Source organism: Poecilia latipinna, unplaced genomic scaffold (assembly GCF_001443285.1).
Source record: "Poecilia latipinna isolate Pla-1442-1.1 unplaced genomic scaffold, P_latipinna-1.0 Scaffold237, whole genome shotgun sequence".
NCBI lineage: Eukaryota > Metazoa > Chordata > Actinopteri > Cyprinodontiformes > Poeciliidae > Poecilia > Poecilia latipinna.
In genome coordinates, this window is record NW_015112853.1 from 1,054,914 (window position 1) to 1,071,964 (window position 17,051).

General features: G+C 40.5%; 1 protein-coding gene across 1 annotated transcript in view; it reads right to left on the minus strand.

The window, feature by feature from the left end:
• The window catches only part of klhl5 (kelch-like family member 5), a 34,554-nt gene that overhangs the window by 6,986 nt on the left and 10,517 nt on the right, over positions 1-17,051 (minus strand). The window contains exons 2-11 of the mRNA XM_015032365.1: positions 15,531-15,719; positions 11,058-11,194; positions 10,105-10,301; positions 9,364-9,576; positions 4,101-4,287; positions 3,020-3,244; positions 1,984-2,059; positions 1,761-1,847; positions 606-680; positions 286-423 (exon numbers count right to left, since the gene is read on the minus strand). Coding sequence (XP_014887851.1) covers positions 286-423; positions 606-680; positions 1,761-1,847; positions 1,984-2,059; positions 3,020-3,244; positions 4,101-4,287; positions 9,364-9,576; positions 10,105-10,301; positions 11,058-11,194; positions 15,531-15,719 — 1,524 coding nt within the window. The remainder of the gene's footprint in view (positions 1-285; positions 424-605; positions 681-1,760; positions 1,848-1,983; positions 2,060-3,019; positions 3,245-4,100; positions 4,288-9,363; positions 9,577-10,104; positions 10,302-11,057; positions 11,195-15,530; positions 15,720-17,051) is intronic.

The window sequence follows — 17,051 nt, forward strand, 5'->3', positions numbered from 1 at the left end:
TGACAATAACAAAAATGTTAATAGATCAGATCAGCAATACACAGTACTGCTTATTTTAAAAAAGAAGTTACAATATAATATTGTATAAAAAAACGGCTTAAGTGGTTAATGAAAATTCTGCAGAATGTGCCAGTTTCTTTACCTGTTTAATCGCTAAATCATCAGATTAATTGATTACTGACATAATCACGAGCCCCAATGGACACTAAACCTTATATTCCCATAACATTATTTGTCATAGACAAACAATAAGACAAAACACACACAAGTTAAAGGCAGCCTCACCTCTCCACACAGTCACTTAATCGAGACGCCAGGGACGAGGCCGGAGCGTCGTGACCTCCGATGGCGTACAGGAAACCGTGCCACGTGGCCACTCCCACACCTCCACGCCTTTTAGCCATTGGAGCACAGCTAGTCCACCTGCAGGTAGATTACAAGAACAACACCATTAATGAACCATTCAACCATGAACTCTTTGAGGTTAAAGGCAGGATTCTAGGATTCATGTTGCTGCACATTTGATATGTAGGTAGATAACATTGGAGGAAAACCTGCTTCTTGTGTGGAATAAAGCAGGAGAGGGCAATTCAAGCCTCCCTGACCTGTTTGTGTGAGGGTCGAAGCACTCCACTGATCGCAGGCAGGATGAGCCGTCACGACCTCCAACAGCGTACAGCCTGAGGAAAACAGAGGGCAGAGTAAGCCGTTCTGGACATGCACACACAAAATAGTTCTCGCTTCTCTCCCCTCCTTTTCAGCTTGTGACAGCAAGACAGATGGCAAAAGGTGTGAAGAGTTTTGGAAAAAGGAAAAAAAAAAAATAAAAGAGTTGAGCAAAAAACATTAAGCCAACGCTGTCGGAGCAACACATCTCTAAGTTGTCTGTCATCATAAACCAAAGAGTGTGTGAGAGTGTGCACACACACATACACACGTCCGCGGCTATCAGTGTTGACACTTTGGAGAAGAAGAAAGTGCGACAGAGCCGGTCAACCAAGTAATGAGCTCCATCAGGCAAAAAGCCCAGAGGAAACACATGCATGGCACACTCACCAAAGCACACACAGACGTCCACACTGGCTACTCCGGAGCACGGCTGGCACAAACCTATTTCTGCATTAATTAGCATCTAAAAAGAAAAGCTTCACTGAGGCAGCCAATAATGAAAACAACATGGGTCATCAGGCTCAGAGTGGGGACCGGTTTTGTCGTGGAAGGCCTGATTTTAGTAAATCTTGCTATTAAAACCTGCATGGTCACTCAGCAGTTTCTGAACCTGTGTCAGCAAAACTCTGAAATCAGGAGCAGAAAGCAGAGGTGTTGGCAAATTTGTTCCAAACCAAAGGCACCAGATGATGCTTCTTAATTAGTTGTTTTTTTGTTTTTTTTTACCCCCATGGTTGTAGCATGAACTACTGGCAAGTGACATATGGGCAGCTGCAGTGCTGGACAGAAACACTGAGAAGACGCTGAACTGTAAACAAGTTTGGCAAAACATCTGTTTATGAGAACGGCAAAGACATTGTTTCTCCAACCAAACAATTAATTCAAATCTGGAATGTAACACCAATATAAGATGCTAAAGATATTTAACATTTAAATATCATTTGTGAATGTTTTAAAATTGACTTCTCCGTCACACATATGGTGTGATGTTACCTGAGATCTCAGGACTATAGTATTCCAACATTAATTTTTCTTTTTTTCATATGCAGCCAAGCAAAATAACATAATACAGACACAAAGACTTCACTTACTTTCCATTGAGAACAGCCACTCCCACTGTGCTTCTGGGTGTAGCCATGCTAGCAACAAAACTCCACTGGCGAGCTTGAGGGTCCCACCTTGAATGGAGTGAAAACATATAAATCGATAAGCGTCGAGCTATAATTATAAACATTGTTATAGCTCATTTTAATTACAGCACAATGGGTTATTCTGTAATTGTTAACACTTGTAGGAGTGAGAATAATAGAAGACCTTTCCACTGTGCTGAGGTAGCTCCAGCCGTCATGGCCTCCCACTGCGTACATAGGTCCCTCTAGAACAGCCACACCTGCAGTAACAAGCAGGTGTGAGATCAAACATCTGGATAAACATCTCCAACAAGCTCTTTGACTTCACTCCTTCAGAAAAAGGGCAGTGAATTCAGATTGTGTGGGGGCAACCAAAACTAGGCCAATAGCTGCAGAGGGGTAGCAGCACGCCGACACGTTCAAACTGGGATTAATCCGCCTGAACATCTGTGCTACCAGATGTGTCTGGATCCCCACCTTCGTTTAAACACGGGGACAAGTATAAAATAGGGCTGCAACTAATGATCATTTTAGTAATTGATTATTCTGACAATTAAATTGAATAAAAAAGTGGCGCATTCTGCAAATTTTTTCATTCATACCCTTACAATTTTTTTTCTATAATATTATAAATGCGTTAAAAGATGCAAATAAACATGTAATTCAATTACTTCTTCAAGTAAGAAAATAAACATTTGATTACCTAAAATGCAATGACATGGCTTTCCTTTAGTAAATCTGAACCAGGTGAAGCTAAAAATATGTCACTTGAGGAGTTTTGGCTGACACATATTTACACACAGGTATTTTTATCTTATATGCAAAATGTACATTTTTTGTAGAAATTTTTATTAATTACTGCTGTGAATATGATGAAGGTATTTTTTCAGCAAATGGACATTTTTGAGTCTTTATATTTGAGTTGATTAATCGATTACTAAATTAGTTGACAATTAATTGTTTCAGCCCTGATGTAAAAGCTGCACAGCATTCCTTATGAATGATTCCCCCACCTGAAGACTCAAATGCTGTTTGTATTGTTGCAACAGTGAATTGTTTAATGATTTTTACACAGTGCAGATGTGAAGATCTGGTTGGACAGTGACTTTTGACTTCAGTGTTTCACAAAGCAAGAGAGCCACTTGTACAAACAATGCTCAGTGAAACAAAGGAAATGGATACGAATAAAGACTGAAAGACCCTTTTGACTGTGACCTCACCAAGGCCGTGTCTGTGTGTGGACATGGGAGGCATGACGCTCCAGGTTTTGCTATGTGGATTGTAGCACTCCACGGTGTTGAGGGTCTTGAGTCCGTCTCGGCCTCCCACCACGTAGAGACGGCCGTCGAGGACAGCGACGCCGAACTGCAGCCTCCGTCCGCTCATGGTGGCGACCTGTCTCCACGTGTCCCGACGCAGACAGTACTGTTCGATACTTGTGGCACCTGAGAAAACAAACACACACACACACAAATCAGAGGAAGAAGCTTCCTTGAAATGAAGATTTCTACTGTTTTACATTATTTATTCACATGTGACTAGTGAAATCTGTTTTTATTATTACTTTAAAGGTTGGGGCTTTTCTAGTAGCTTAATGTCGGCCAGCTTTATTCATGTCACAGCAAGTTTTGATGTGTGCTGGGATCATTGCTTTCTTGGAAAACCCAACTGTGTCCAAGTTTTACCGAGTGATTTAAAGTCAAAGTGAAACATTTTCATTTTTCTACTTTGTGCATTGCATTAGTACCGCTGGCAGCACCACTACGCTTTATAGTTGGCTGGACGTTTTGAGGTTTGAAAGTATTAACTTCACAACTCCAAACACATTTCAGGTCAATGTGAACATAGACCTTATTATACAACTTCATCAAACTTTTCTCCAGAAGATATTTGGCTGAAAATATTTTGCAACTGTAAATTTCAATGATGCTTGATGGTGTAAAATTACATTTGAGCTTGTATGCAGAGATTTCTAGCCTAAAATGTAGATCCTATTTATTTTGATGGCAACTAAATGTCAAGTTCCTACCAGAGTTGTCTATGGAGACCAATGCAATCTGTTAGCTGCACAATCATCCGCTTCAGAAGAGCACATTTCTTCTTAAATACACCACGTTCTAACCAGATTTAATTTACAACCAGCTGTGATGGATATAAGTTTAGCTTTTTGTATTTTATGGTGGTTTGGATTTGGTCCAGAGTTGCTTGTTTTGTAGGTCGTAATGCTTCCTTCATGGAAACAGAGCAGAGATTCATCACCTCAGCATTGTGCAACTTTGTATTTGTGAGTGATTGCTCTACCTTTGGAGGCGTCCATCCCACCCACAGCAAACATGGCCCCCACCGTGGCCTTCCGGGGCCGCGTGCGAGGACTCTGCAGCAGGGGCCGGCGCTGCGGCAGCAGGTGATACTTCATCCCCTCCATCAGGAGACGCTGACACTCCACGCTGTCACGGAGGAGAGGGTTGGACTCCAGGTCAGCCAAGAACTGAACATGTGGGAGGAACAAATGCACACATCAACACACAGTATCATGTAACAGATACTGAGGAAACACGTGCAAGGGGGGGACGTAAGGTCGTGTTGGTTTTCATGTTCTCACTGACTGAGGAGGTTTGGGGAGCTAAAGAAAGCTGTCCTCCCATTGATTGGGAGATTAGGAGAAACTATCAGCGGCTGCAGCTCTCTGACAAACACACAGATCATCTGACACACATGAGCACTAATCTGTTCTCAGCAACTCATCAGTTCTGCAGTCAATACCCTCATCACACACAAACAGCTAGGGGCAGCAGCTCGAAGCCCTACAATCCACCAGGCGCTTTCACAAAATACATCCAGAGGAAATGACTTCCTGTAGAAGCAGGATGGAGAGATTCAGGTTCTCCCTGAAGGAAACTATTGAATGATTTACATTTAGATAGGTGTGTGTTTGTGTGTGTGTGTGTGTAATACTAATTTATGTTTATGCACAGTTCTTTGTGAAAATACTTATATTCTTTGAGATTTTTCCCGATTATAACCATCAGCTGCTGCAATATATTTTATTTCAACTTATGTGACCTACTAAAATAAACTATTACAAAGATGTAACGTAAGATTTTCTTAAATCCTTCAGTGTGGCATGGATTTGTTGGAGAACACAACTAGCTGCAAGTAATGTCTCTACCAGCCCAGAAAATATAGAGAAAAATGTTTCATTCTGTTGTGAAAAATCAATTTATTACATGAAAAAAGCTTCTAACACTTATTATTACATGCAAATTTAAAACACAAGTTGATTATTATTTTAAGCCAGAGAATGTCCAAGGAGCCACTAAAGGCCCTGGAGCTGATATAAACCATTCTGCCTCTTTTGTCACCCCCAACAGGTTTTTCCTCTTGTTAGCGCCATTCAATTTCTCATCAACAGTGACCAGTTTCTCTGTTCCTGGTAAAGAAAAGCATCCCCTCAGCATGAGGCTGCCACCACCATGTATCACAGTAGGAATAATGTTTTCCACTTTCTTCAAACGGTTTTTTATATGATAGCCACAAATTTCTATTTAATTTGATCAGATCTTCCGCATGTTTACTCTGCTCTACACTTCTGGATTTTCTCCCTGATATTTCTGCGGTTTTCAAGTCTTCATGATGCTGTTTGTTCACTAATGTTTTCTAACAAACCTTGACTGAACAGCTGGAGAATGCATAGATTAAAATACACACAAAAGGACAAATAACTACTAATTATGTGATTTCTGATGTTAACTGTTAGGCATGGATTTAATTTAGGGGTATCAACGTTTAGCACAGTATAAATATACACCACACTACCCACCATGAGTCATTTTCCTTTGTACTGATGGAATACAAAGTCCATCAAAAACTTTGCATTCACATTACGAATACAAAGTTTGTATTCATAATGTGACAAAATGTGGAAAAAGTCCACGGGGTATGAATAATATCCCCAAGAGGCACTGTATGTGATCAAGATTTTTCCTGCAGCGTGTGCTTTCCTCCTTCATATCTATGCACAGAGAAGAACAGGCTCGCCCCACGTAAATAAACTTGATCACTGAATAGGAAATTTAATTTCACAGCTAGAAGTGTAGAAGCGCAAAACAAGCATGGTAAATGGATAAGCAGCTTACACGGCAGGGTCAAACCATGCTTCAGCTGCACACAATCACAGAGCGACAAATTACAGTCAGCCCTATTTACTCATCCATCTGTGTGTGTGTGTGTGTGTGTGTGTGTGTGTGTGTGCCTCAGAAGGACAGATATAGAAAAACATGTTTGTCCTTCTCTCTGGTCATTTATCCATCATGCTGTGAAGGATTGAATGTGGAGGGCGAGATAAGACCGAATCCCGCCGGCGTCCCACCTTCTCCTCCGTGGCGTTTCTCTACCTCACAGTGTGCAGAGCGAAAAGCTGCGTTGTCCTCCAAAGCGGCTTCCGCATGTAGGAGGCAGAGTGGGCGCCATACACTCAAAACAAGCGCACTCGAGCACTAATGCGCAGAGAAACACACATCCCGCAGCTGTGTGCAGTTTTCATGCTTTAGGAGTCTCCAATCTTTCACCCCAGTCTTGCTTTACAGAAAAAAAAATAAAAGTCGAAATGAAATCATCCTCAACCTTTGTAATCAGAAGCTGAACATGTTGTTAGGAGGAAGGTGGAAGTGTATTTTTTAAATTAGGAATCCAACATTGAACTACAGGGATACATCAATGCTTCCCAGACTTAAGAAATCTGGTCTGAAGCTGCACAATATATTGAAAATATATTGACATCACAATATCAGAACATAAGTAAGTGAAATATTTATGTTGCTAAGGACTGTTTGGAGCGCAATAATTGTTAATTGATAAAACCCAAGTTATGTTAACTTGCATTTTACATGCTTATGTAATTTTTTAGTCAGTTGGACAGAGTCTCTCACCGGTACTGGACGCAAAAGATTTTGCTCAAAATGCTGAAGGTCACAGATTGATGGAAGCGCTGATGAGAACAAGAGGAAATAAGAAACAGCTATAATTTTCACGAGATTTTCTAATATACAGCCCAAGTCTCCATAGCAAAGATGTGAACTGAATGTTTTCTGAGGCAAGCATCCTACCATCACAAATGTAAAACAGTGACGTTTGCTAAACTACTGTAATTTTATGTGAAACCAAGTGCTTTGGTCAGATGAGACCAAAAATAAGATTTTTGCAACAACACTCTGGACGGGTCCAGGATGAAATGATAATAAAATGAAAACACATGATTACTATTAAGCATTTATGATGCCGCCCAGAACATTTGCTGTTGAAGCATCTCTCTTGATAATCCAGCCACGTGAAATATATAAACTTGTACAACTTGTAGTGCTGTCCTACTGGCACGAGGAGGCTAGCATGAGCATTGCCAGAAAGGAGGTGGTTTGTGATTTTCTTTTAAATCTACAGTAGGAAGTGATGATTTGCTAATAAAAATCAACATATTTTAAGAGATTTTAAACATTCTTACTAGGGCTGACTACAGTAGTGGTACATCTGTCCTGCTTTCCCCAAACATAACGGCTTGTTTTTGTAGCATGTTCTGGAGCAACCGCTCTGCTTTTGGATTTTTTGTGAGCAGTCTCGCAAAAAAAAAAAAAAAAAAAGACAAAAATCACACCAACTGTCGCACAACAGTTTGGAGCACCAAGCCACAGATGGTTGCCTGAGAAGATTAGATCTAGAGTGTGTCTCTGCGTGCGTGTGTGTGCGTGTGTGACAGAGGTAAAGGGGAGCAGAGATCAGAGGTATTAATCCAAGGAATTGACACCGTCTAGACGAGTAATCAAGTGGTAGCCCAGATAGAAAGCTGAATAATTGGTTGATGAGTATCGATCAGGTAGCCTGCGTGAGTTTATATGTCATTTTATTGGCATTTCACAGCTCATGGGGTTGCTGAATGTTAATGCGGTTATCGGTTTGAAATGGCGCTGGCAGAGGGAGTGGCTGTTCGACGTGATGAAGTGCAGAAGGCAGAATGAGCCTGGGGCTCTGTGTCCCTCTTTCTGCTCCAGGACCATTTTGCCACTTTACCCCTTTGCCATCAATCTTCTCCCCTGATAACATGTTACTGCTACTTGTGGGTTTAGCTGAGGGGGGCAAAGTCATCCATCTAATGCACTCATTCATTATACTTCACTTCAGGTGAAAAGCAGCTGGATGTAAGAGAAGAGGCAGCTCTGATGAAAAAAAACAAAAAAACAAAAAAACTGTCCAGTATAAAATCTAAGCTTCATCTGCAGTCTTCATACCAACTGATCTTTTCCACATTTTGTTGCATTACAACCACAAACTCTAATGTATTTCATTGTGATTTTATGAATTGATCAATACAAGGGTGTGCCTAATTGCAAAGTTAAAGGAAACCAATATGTGGCAGATCTACGATAGAACAGCTTAGATCAAAACATGTTATTGTGTTTGTTGGGTTCAGGTTTAAACTGACTGGGCCATAGTAAAAATAACTTGAAAAACCTGGAAATGTTAGTTCAAAGACACCATTTTCCAAAAAATAATTGGCAAAATTTAAATCTCTAGATGTGGAAAGTTGTTAAAGTGAAATAACTCAAATGACCTGCAGCTATGGTTACAGCCAGGTGTGAACTCTGAGAGGCTAAATAAAATTACATTTACGTATTTCTTGGTACCGGCTTGAAAAACCCCAATAACATTCATTAAAGTTTGCAGTTGTAGGTGAACAAATTTAAGGGGTATGAACACTTTTGCAAGTATTTCTTCATTATACAGTGAAGAAAAGATGGTTAGAGGAGAGGAAGAGAAATAATTTTTTTGGCTGCATTTTGAGTGATATCAGGATTAATTACGTTTAAAGCAGCTACAGCCTCAGGCAGTGAGTGAAGTTCTGCTGAGAATTTCAAGCATCAGTCTCTGCAACAAGAAAAAAACAGCAAGGACAGACTAAAAACTAAGCGCATTTTCACCCACTGGACAAACAAATAGAATCAATCTATAGCAGACATAATTGTTATTGTCCCTCTAACTGTCTGAAGAGGTTAGTGAGATGGGTTGAGAGTGAGGCCATTTGTAAGCAAGAGGAGGTAATGAAAGGGGAGAAGGAAACAAATCTGGTCGCAGAAAACATCCTGCAGGTCAGAAGTAAAACCAATTAATTCCTGTTTAATGCATGCAAACACGCAGTGCAACCCAAAGAGAATAAAAATGGCCACAAAAAAGGCTCTAGTTTCACAGAATATTTCCTAATCATAGATTAGGATCTGATGTATTTCAGTGGAAACTGAAAATCTATTCAATTACAGACTAGAAACATCCTGCAAGAACATTTCCAAGATCATGTATGAATCAATCATCTCATAAAAGCCCCTGATTAAATACTGACCGTAACCTAATGAGACATTTCTTGATACATGTAGCCGATATGGATTTGAAAGCAGGAACTAAGACAAAATAATAATTTATAGAAAAGCTAAATTAGTGTGCATTTCACTGCAGCTGCTTCACACAGTTTTACCTTAGACTACTGTATAACAAGTGAGGAGGAACTCTTTGCAGCTCTAACCTGTGGCTGCAGCAGCGGCAGTCTGACGTGAGCCAGAAGCGACGGTAGGTGGCGCTGCCGAGTGGCGGGATCGTGACTGACCCAACTCAGCAAAGAGGTCACCACGGTTTCCTCGTCTGGCACGTTGATGTCATCAGAGGTCAGCAGCCTTTCCATCTCTTCCACTGGAAGGACGAGAAACTCCTGGGCTCCCACGACCTCCAGAAAGTGCTCCTGATGGACGAAGACACAGTCAAGAAGGAAGTGAGTGATAAAATACTGAAGGTTCCCACTGTCTATGCGAGTAAACCACAAAGACAATAAAGAAAAATAAAAAACATTTTTAGCTTTAGACTGAACCTTAACTTTACTCCTAACCAAAACATACACAAAAAGTGAGTTTAAAGGCACAAAAGAATCAGAAGAAAAGAAAGAGAATAATCAGGACAGGGAAGGTGATTTTTCACAGTCACCATAGCAACTATGAGCTGAAAAACATCTTTTGTGGCAATAATGGCCTGATGCATTGTGAAGTAGAAGCTAATTTGCTATCAGGAGCAAAATTTCACAGAGGACGGCTGCTCAGATGTAAGAGGCACAGCTGTGTGAAACCTAGTGAGCTTCATTATTTTCATTTAAGGTCATCCTTTGTCATTCTGAGAGCAGAATCGTTCCCAGTCAGTCTGTTCATTCATGTCTTGCCATCAATTCACCGACTGTGGAGCTACACAGACCATATGCGCCAAGCAGCTCTGCACCCACCATGGTGTAGGCGTGAGCGGCTCTCTGCAGGTCATGGCAGCCCTGGGCGTCGGCATAGGAACGGATGCCGAGACAATTAGAGGGGTGGAGCTGCTTGACGAGGAAGGAGCAGCAAGCTTGGACCACCGACGATAACTGCAGCAGGCAGGAGGCCGACAGCAAAGACTCGATGGTGTCCTCCTTCAGCTCGAGACGGCCTACAAGACACTTTTACTGATTAAAGCTGGGAAGTTTCCTAAGAAGTTCATTTTGTAATGACAGGTTAAAAATAGGGCAGATCAACTCTTTTGCACCAGATCAAATTTTTATCATTTTTTTCTTGCTTTCTTTTCTAAAAAAATAAATAAATAAAAAATACAAATGACAGAAATGTTTCCAAAGTTTGCCTTTTATTTCAATCACTTCGGTGAGTTGTACGCCGGAATATTAGGGGTAGGCTATTTAACTAGAGGGAAAATTGTCATAATATTAACAGAATTAAGATGCAATTTTACCAGAATAAAAAAATTACAAGACAAAAGTTGTTTTAACAAGAATAAATTCAAAAATCAAGCGAGTTATCAAGATCTAAAGTGTGGTTCTTCCTTCAAAATAGACAGTTGTTTTTTTATGATGGTTTCAAAGCATTGTTAGTGATAAGTATCTGCAAAACGTACATCAAAGTATAACTTCGCCAGACATTTTAATTTTTTGTTATTTTTTGTGTTGGAGTTCTTATAAAATTGCTTCCAATTTCTCCTAATATTCCAACTTTATTCTTGTAATTTAAAAGAAAATATCTTAGCCTAGCCCTCGTTCTTGCTGTAGAGTTGATTTGAATTCAAAGTCCAAATAAATGGATGATGTGACTCACGCTTGTCAAACAAGATGGCAAAAAAAATTGATTAATCCGTAAAATCAATTTATCGCCCAGTCCAAGTTGAACATTTTAAAAACAGCAGTCTGTTATGCACCTGTGTATGCGTATTGAACCAGGACCCACAACGCCTCAGGGTCCACCCCTTCCATCTTCACTTCGTCCTGCTTGGCCTCCCGCACATCGCTGGTGAACATGGCCGCAAAGTAGTCAGACACAGATGAGAGAACCAGTCTGAGGGAAGAGAAAAAGGGCATCAGTCAGAGGAGATGGGCAGCTGTAATTGAGGAACAGACAGATCTGACCTTGATGGCAGGATGAATCTGGTGTGAAAGAGAAAAGCTGCAGAACAGAGAGGGAAAGGTCAACCTAGAGACTGTAACGCGAGGAGACGAGACACAACATGACAAGCCCATAAGCAGAGCTTCTGAAGGCCTTTTGTTTCCGGTATTTTCTACTGTAGGGTAGGAATATGATGTCTTACCCAAGTACACATACACCTTGAACATTTTCACTTTTTGCCTTGCTACAACATCAACCTTCTGTGTATCCAATCCATGTATCTGATAGATCAGCAAAAGTGCATTTATAGTTTTCAAGTCCAGATGTTAGTACCTGAATCTCAGTATTAATGCAGCTCTTCAGTGAAGGCCTCAGAGGTTTGTTAAAGAACACTGATGAACAAACAGCAACATGAAAAACCGAGGAGCACAGCACAGCAGACAGGTCAGGGATATAGTTAAGGCAGGGATAGGCTCTAAAACAAATCTCCAAAGCAATAAACATTTCAAAGAGCCCTGTTCAGTCCACCATCTGAAAATAGAGTACGTCATAAACGCAAACCCACCAGAATACGGTCATCCACCTAAATAACAGGCTCGACAAGAAGAAGAATCAAGGGAACTGCCAAGATACCCATTGTAACTCTGCACAAATCTGGATCTCAGGCTCACGTCCATCTGTTATAAGCCCCAGAAATCTTGTCTTTTATAAAGCCACTGAAAAATACAAGCCTCTCATGGGAGAGCAATAAGTGGAAAAAGTTGCTCTCTGGTCACATGAGACTGTAGTGAAATTTTTGTCCCTCATGCAAATTGCTATGTATAATGGAAAACAAACCATGGCACCACACTAATCACAAAAACCCATCAATGAAGCACAGTGATGGCAGCGTTAAGCTGTGGAGACTTAGAACTGAAAATGCACTGTGTATAATTACACTGTGTATAATTATCCAACTTCTTGACAATTACACAGTACTTTATGTTGGTTTTTCCACATAAAATTTTAAATAAAATAACAATAACGTCTGTGGTGGTAACGAAAGAAAATAAAAAACAGCAAGGGGTGTGAGTACTTTTTCAATGCACCAACTCAGCTTATCCAGTATGATTTCACTGCTTTAAAAAAAATTAAATAAAATATAAGCAAAGCCTCTGATTCCATAGAAATCCAGGGGGACTAGTTAATGCCTGATTAAGAAATGATGCATTGTTGTGTATTTTACATGTTTGACCTAAAAACGAGTCCAAAGAAACATGTTTTCTTCCACAACTTCAAAGTCGGAAAGTGTGCGCCACAAATAGGGGTGAAGGACAAGTTAAGTAGAACAGGCCTCAGGGGGATAAGTGCTGTACGACTGAAGAAGAGTGCTGTGCAAAAGAGCGGAAAAATCACACCTCCGCCCTCAGGAGGACTCTCAGGCTTTTCAATCCCTTTCTCCCCCTACATTTGAATATTGATCAGCGCACTCCTATGGATGTGAGTACTTATTAAAAAAAGATTATTTGATAATGAAAACAATCATAACTTGCAGAGTGGCTCCCACAAGGCAACTGTGCTCATCTAAATGCAGCTTACTGTGCCTTCACCGCTTATGCTCATGACCGCACGCGTTTTAGACTTCATGGAGAGTTGAATATGTGTGCATGCACTGTGTGTGTGTGCGTGCATGTGTGTGTGCATACCCTTGCACATGAAAATAATCTCATTACTGAGAGTGACACTGAGACCTTGACAGATAGCCTGAAGCAAGGTGTGTGTGTGTATGTGTGGTCCAGGTTTGCGCTGTGCAGACAAAGATGTCAAAATACACTATAGTCAGCAGGTAGTTGCTCAGCCAAAATTTCAGACAGGTGTTTCTGTTCTTCTCTTTCTGACTCACACACTCACAAATGCACATTTAATCTGTATGTGGGTCTCTGACTTGCTACGAGCGACACGAGCAGTGTACACACATCAGCTGGTTATTTGCACACAAACACAAATACGGGTCGCCGCTGACGGCACAGACAGGACGGTGGGACTTTGCGTCACAATACAGTAAAAGAAAAACAGATGAAACAAAATGGCAGAGAGAGGAGAGCAGGAAACCGGCGAGCTGACTTCAGGAAAGGTGGGCAAGAACTGAAAACTGACATTTCGTCTGTGTTTCCCCTCCTGCACCAAACTGCAAATTCACACTCAAACAGGGAAGGGAACAAAAAAACACAACAAGCAAGTCATGAGGGACTGACTTGAGTCTTGTGACTTTTCTTGCTGCATGTACTGAAATATGTACGTTTACAGGAAGGCCAGCTGTTAGTCATGATGACTGGCATGACTCAAGGTATCGAAATATGTGAGCCTGTCTGGCAGTCCTCTGAACTGCCAATTTGATCCAGATTAAAACTAATCTCCTGCAGAGCCACATTTGAGGGTAATCCTTCAACAGCTAACAGACAGATAATCGTAAATCTACAAAATGTACTTCTGCTAAATCAGTCAGCTGTCTTTGTCAAATTAAAGAGCAGCAGTGAACCAAAACGTTGATCTAAGCAAGCAAGATTTCAAAACCACACTATTTATGTTTTAAATGATTGTATATTTCTGTAAAGACAAAATACACAATAATTTTAAAAGAAATGGAGGTATTCCTAATGAAAGTGAGGCATGTCCCGGTTTGATCCCAGTTATCAACTTGGTGTCCGGAAAAAAAAAAAAAAAAAAAAAAAAAAAGATCGGTTTTAGACTCTCTGATCGAGTCTCCCTTGCCACAACCCCAGGAAGCAATGCAGACATTGTTTAAAAGTCTGACTATCTTTCATGTGCACAGCAGGGAAATCTTTTTTAAAGCCCATGCATATTATTCTGCTGATATAACAAATCTGCATTCTTCCTAAAAACCCAAGTGTTTTTTGCAGTTTGTGATGATGCTGACAGTGAAAGAGAGACTACGTTGGCCGCTGTGGTCTCTGTTTTGTCTGTGTATTATTGCTTTCCTTGGATTGTGCTCTGATATTCCCCGCTGTCTATGAGAGAGCAGGTAAAACTTTAGCCATTAAACTTAATATGATGCTCAAAGAGAAATGAGAAGTTTACTCAACAGAAGAAAAGTTTTCAGTATGAGCTTTGTCCACAAACAATTTATTGAAACTGGCTAAAATATGCTGAATCCAGTTGTTAATGAGTAATATCAAAACAAAGTGGAAACAGGCTAATGTTAGTCTAGCACTTCAGCAGAGTTGGGTTATAATATTTAACGTCATACTAAAGAATGTGTAATATAAAATGCAATTTTGGTTTTCATTGGTCATTTTAATGAGCACTGAAGGCTCAACACTGAGCTGAACACACATAGAAAAAAATCCCATAACTGCATTTATTTTTCTTTACCTGTGGACAATCTTTGTATTTTTGCATGTTGTGTTGACACAAAATATGTTTTAATGTGCACATAAATTGAATTAATGACTAAATAAACACCCTTTGGGAAAGATGTCCAATTCCTGCATTCTTACTCAGAGACATAACAGAGAGCGCACAAATCTCACCAACATCTTCAGAGGCATAAACACACTTTTTCACAAACACCATTAGAGCATGGGTCTTTGTCACCATCTGTGCCTGGAGGACATAATTAAATGAGGCAGAGGCGGAGACAGAGAAAGGTGGTGTTCCTGCTGGTGAAGGAGTTCTTTTGGACCCTGCTGTTACATCATTGGCCAAAGGAGCTACAGAGACAGCCGAGGGATATGGACCAGAAGCATTTGTGTATATGGTGACTGCTGCATGACTCAGCTGACTTTTATAGACTCGGTGTGGAGGTAAAACAGGAGTTCTTAAGAGCATGAGGCTCCTGCAGCCGGTCAAAGCCTTCTTTAGCCTTTTCTGTGATTTCTGTATGCATGTTTGTCGATACACTGTTTCTAGATACTATATACAATACATTCATACCCTATGATAGTATCCTTTTACATTTTGTCATGTTACAAACACAAACTTCAACATATTTTATTAGGGGTTTACACTAAAATGAAATGGGGCATAAATATGAAGTGGAAGGAAAAGGACAAAAAAAAAACCCAGAGACTTATTTTTTCCATTAAATCTCAATAAAATGCACTGAATTTGTAGCTGCAAAGCACAAAAGTTCAAAGGTATAAAAAATCTTGTAAGGCGTTGCATGAACTACTTTTAATGTCAGAAAGGTTTCCTTGAAAATAGCTAATGCTTAGTTTGTGTTTTATACCTTTCTGATAAAAAATAATCTTTACTGTGTAAACAAAACTCTTCGAACAAAAATAGATACCTGTGTGCAGGTATCCGTCGGTCTCCAGCCACCAGAATGACGTCACACAGCTGCCTCGTCCTCAGGTAGCCCTCCATTTTGCGGAAGGTGACATCAGCATGAGATAAAGCGGTAAACATGGACTCCTCTGGACAGGTGCACGGCTCCATGGACACGCACGAGGAGAGGGTTGCACTGCTGTTAGATGTCCTGTGGGCACACATGCAAGCAAAGAAAAAATGTTAAAAGTAAAATCAGCACAGAAAGCAACAAATAAAATGGAGTGAAGAATTGTATGAGCTCTTTGCTGATTCTACTTTGTTTGAGAACCAAACAGCAGAGTGGAGGGATCCACGCCAGCTGGTCTGTGGCTTTGAGGTCAACGCATTTTCCTTTGCACCATTTCCTCACATGTAGTCACTCTTCTGCAGGCTTACCATATGTTGCCAGGAGCATACAAAAGCTCTTTAATGGTCCAATTACCGGCTGTAAATGGCCAGATAAATTCAGCCCACTTAGAAGGAGAACGTGACAATTAATTCACTGCAGGAGCTGAGCCCATAGGATACGCTGTGATTTACTTTACCCGTTCCCTTGCATCTATTCCAACAAAAGGTTTTCTACCTAGAGACCTCATTTTCAAATTCTAGGAACGGTTTTATTTTCTGATCAGACGCTGAGCAGGCATGGGTGTTTGACTGCACAACACTGCAGCAACTCTGTGAAATATCAGCCATGGTGGCTTTTAAGAGCGACATAAGCCATGCTGTGCATCGGTTTGAAATTCGACAGGCGAAGAGAAAGGAGAGACCCCGAAGCATAAAAATACTCACCAAAAAACCCCGACATAAGGGACAAAACAATTTCAGCAACACAGTTAGGAGAGTAATGACACTCTGGCACATCTGAAGAGTACAAGTGTGAATCTGACTACAGCAATGGATGTTGGAAATTACTGAGTCACATGCTGCTATTTTCTCCTCGGATGAAACAAAAAAAAGGGGCTCAATGGAGCAAAATAGAAATCAAGTCTTAAAAAATCAGGACTGTACCAGATCCTTCAAACTGTACTACATAGCGCGCTCGTATAATTTATGGTTACATTCTTTTGATTAACAACTTTACACATTTGCAATTCTATTAAAAATATATCAAATATCTCTACCTACTTATTATTTATTGTTTTAAATGTAGTTTCCCTCGTAATGAATAGCAGATTTCTATGAGCCATTACTTCTCCGGATCAAATTACCTTCACTATGAAAGACAGCAAAATGTCTGACGAACCCTTAAATTACCCCCAGCCTCTCTTGATGCTCTCAGCTCGGTGGAAGTGACATGTTGTGTTTCTGCCGCAGAATTTATGCATTTTCCTTTGGAACCAGCTCTGTCTGTGTTTACACAAGTTCAAGAACTTACCAAATGGTGTGCTGGCTGTTCATCATAGCAACTGCCACCTACTTCAAATCATATCAATGTATATAATTAGTCTCATAAAAAAAAAGCAGGTCCGCAAACCTGTATCAGTTACACCAGTTCTGT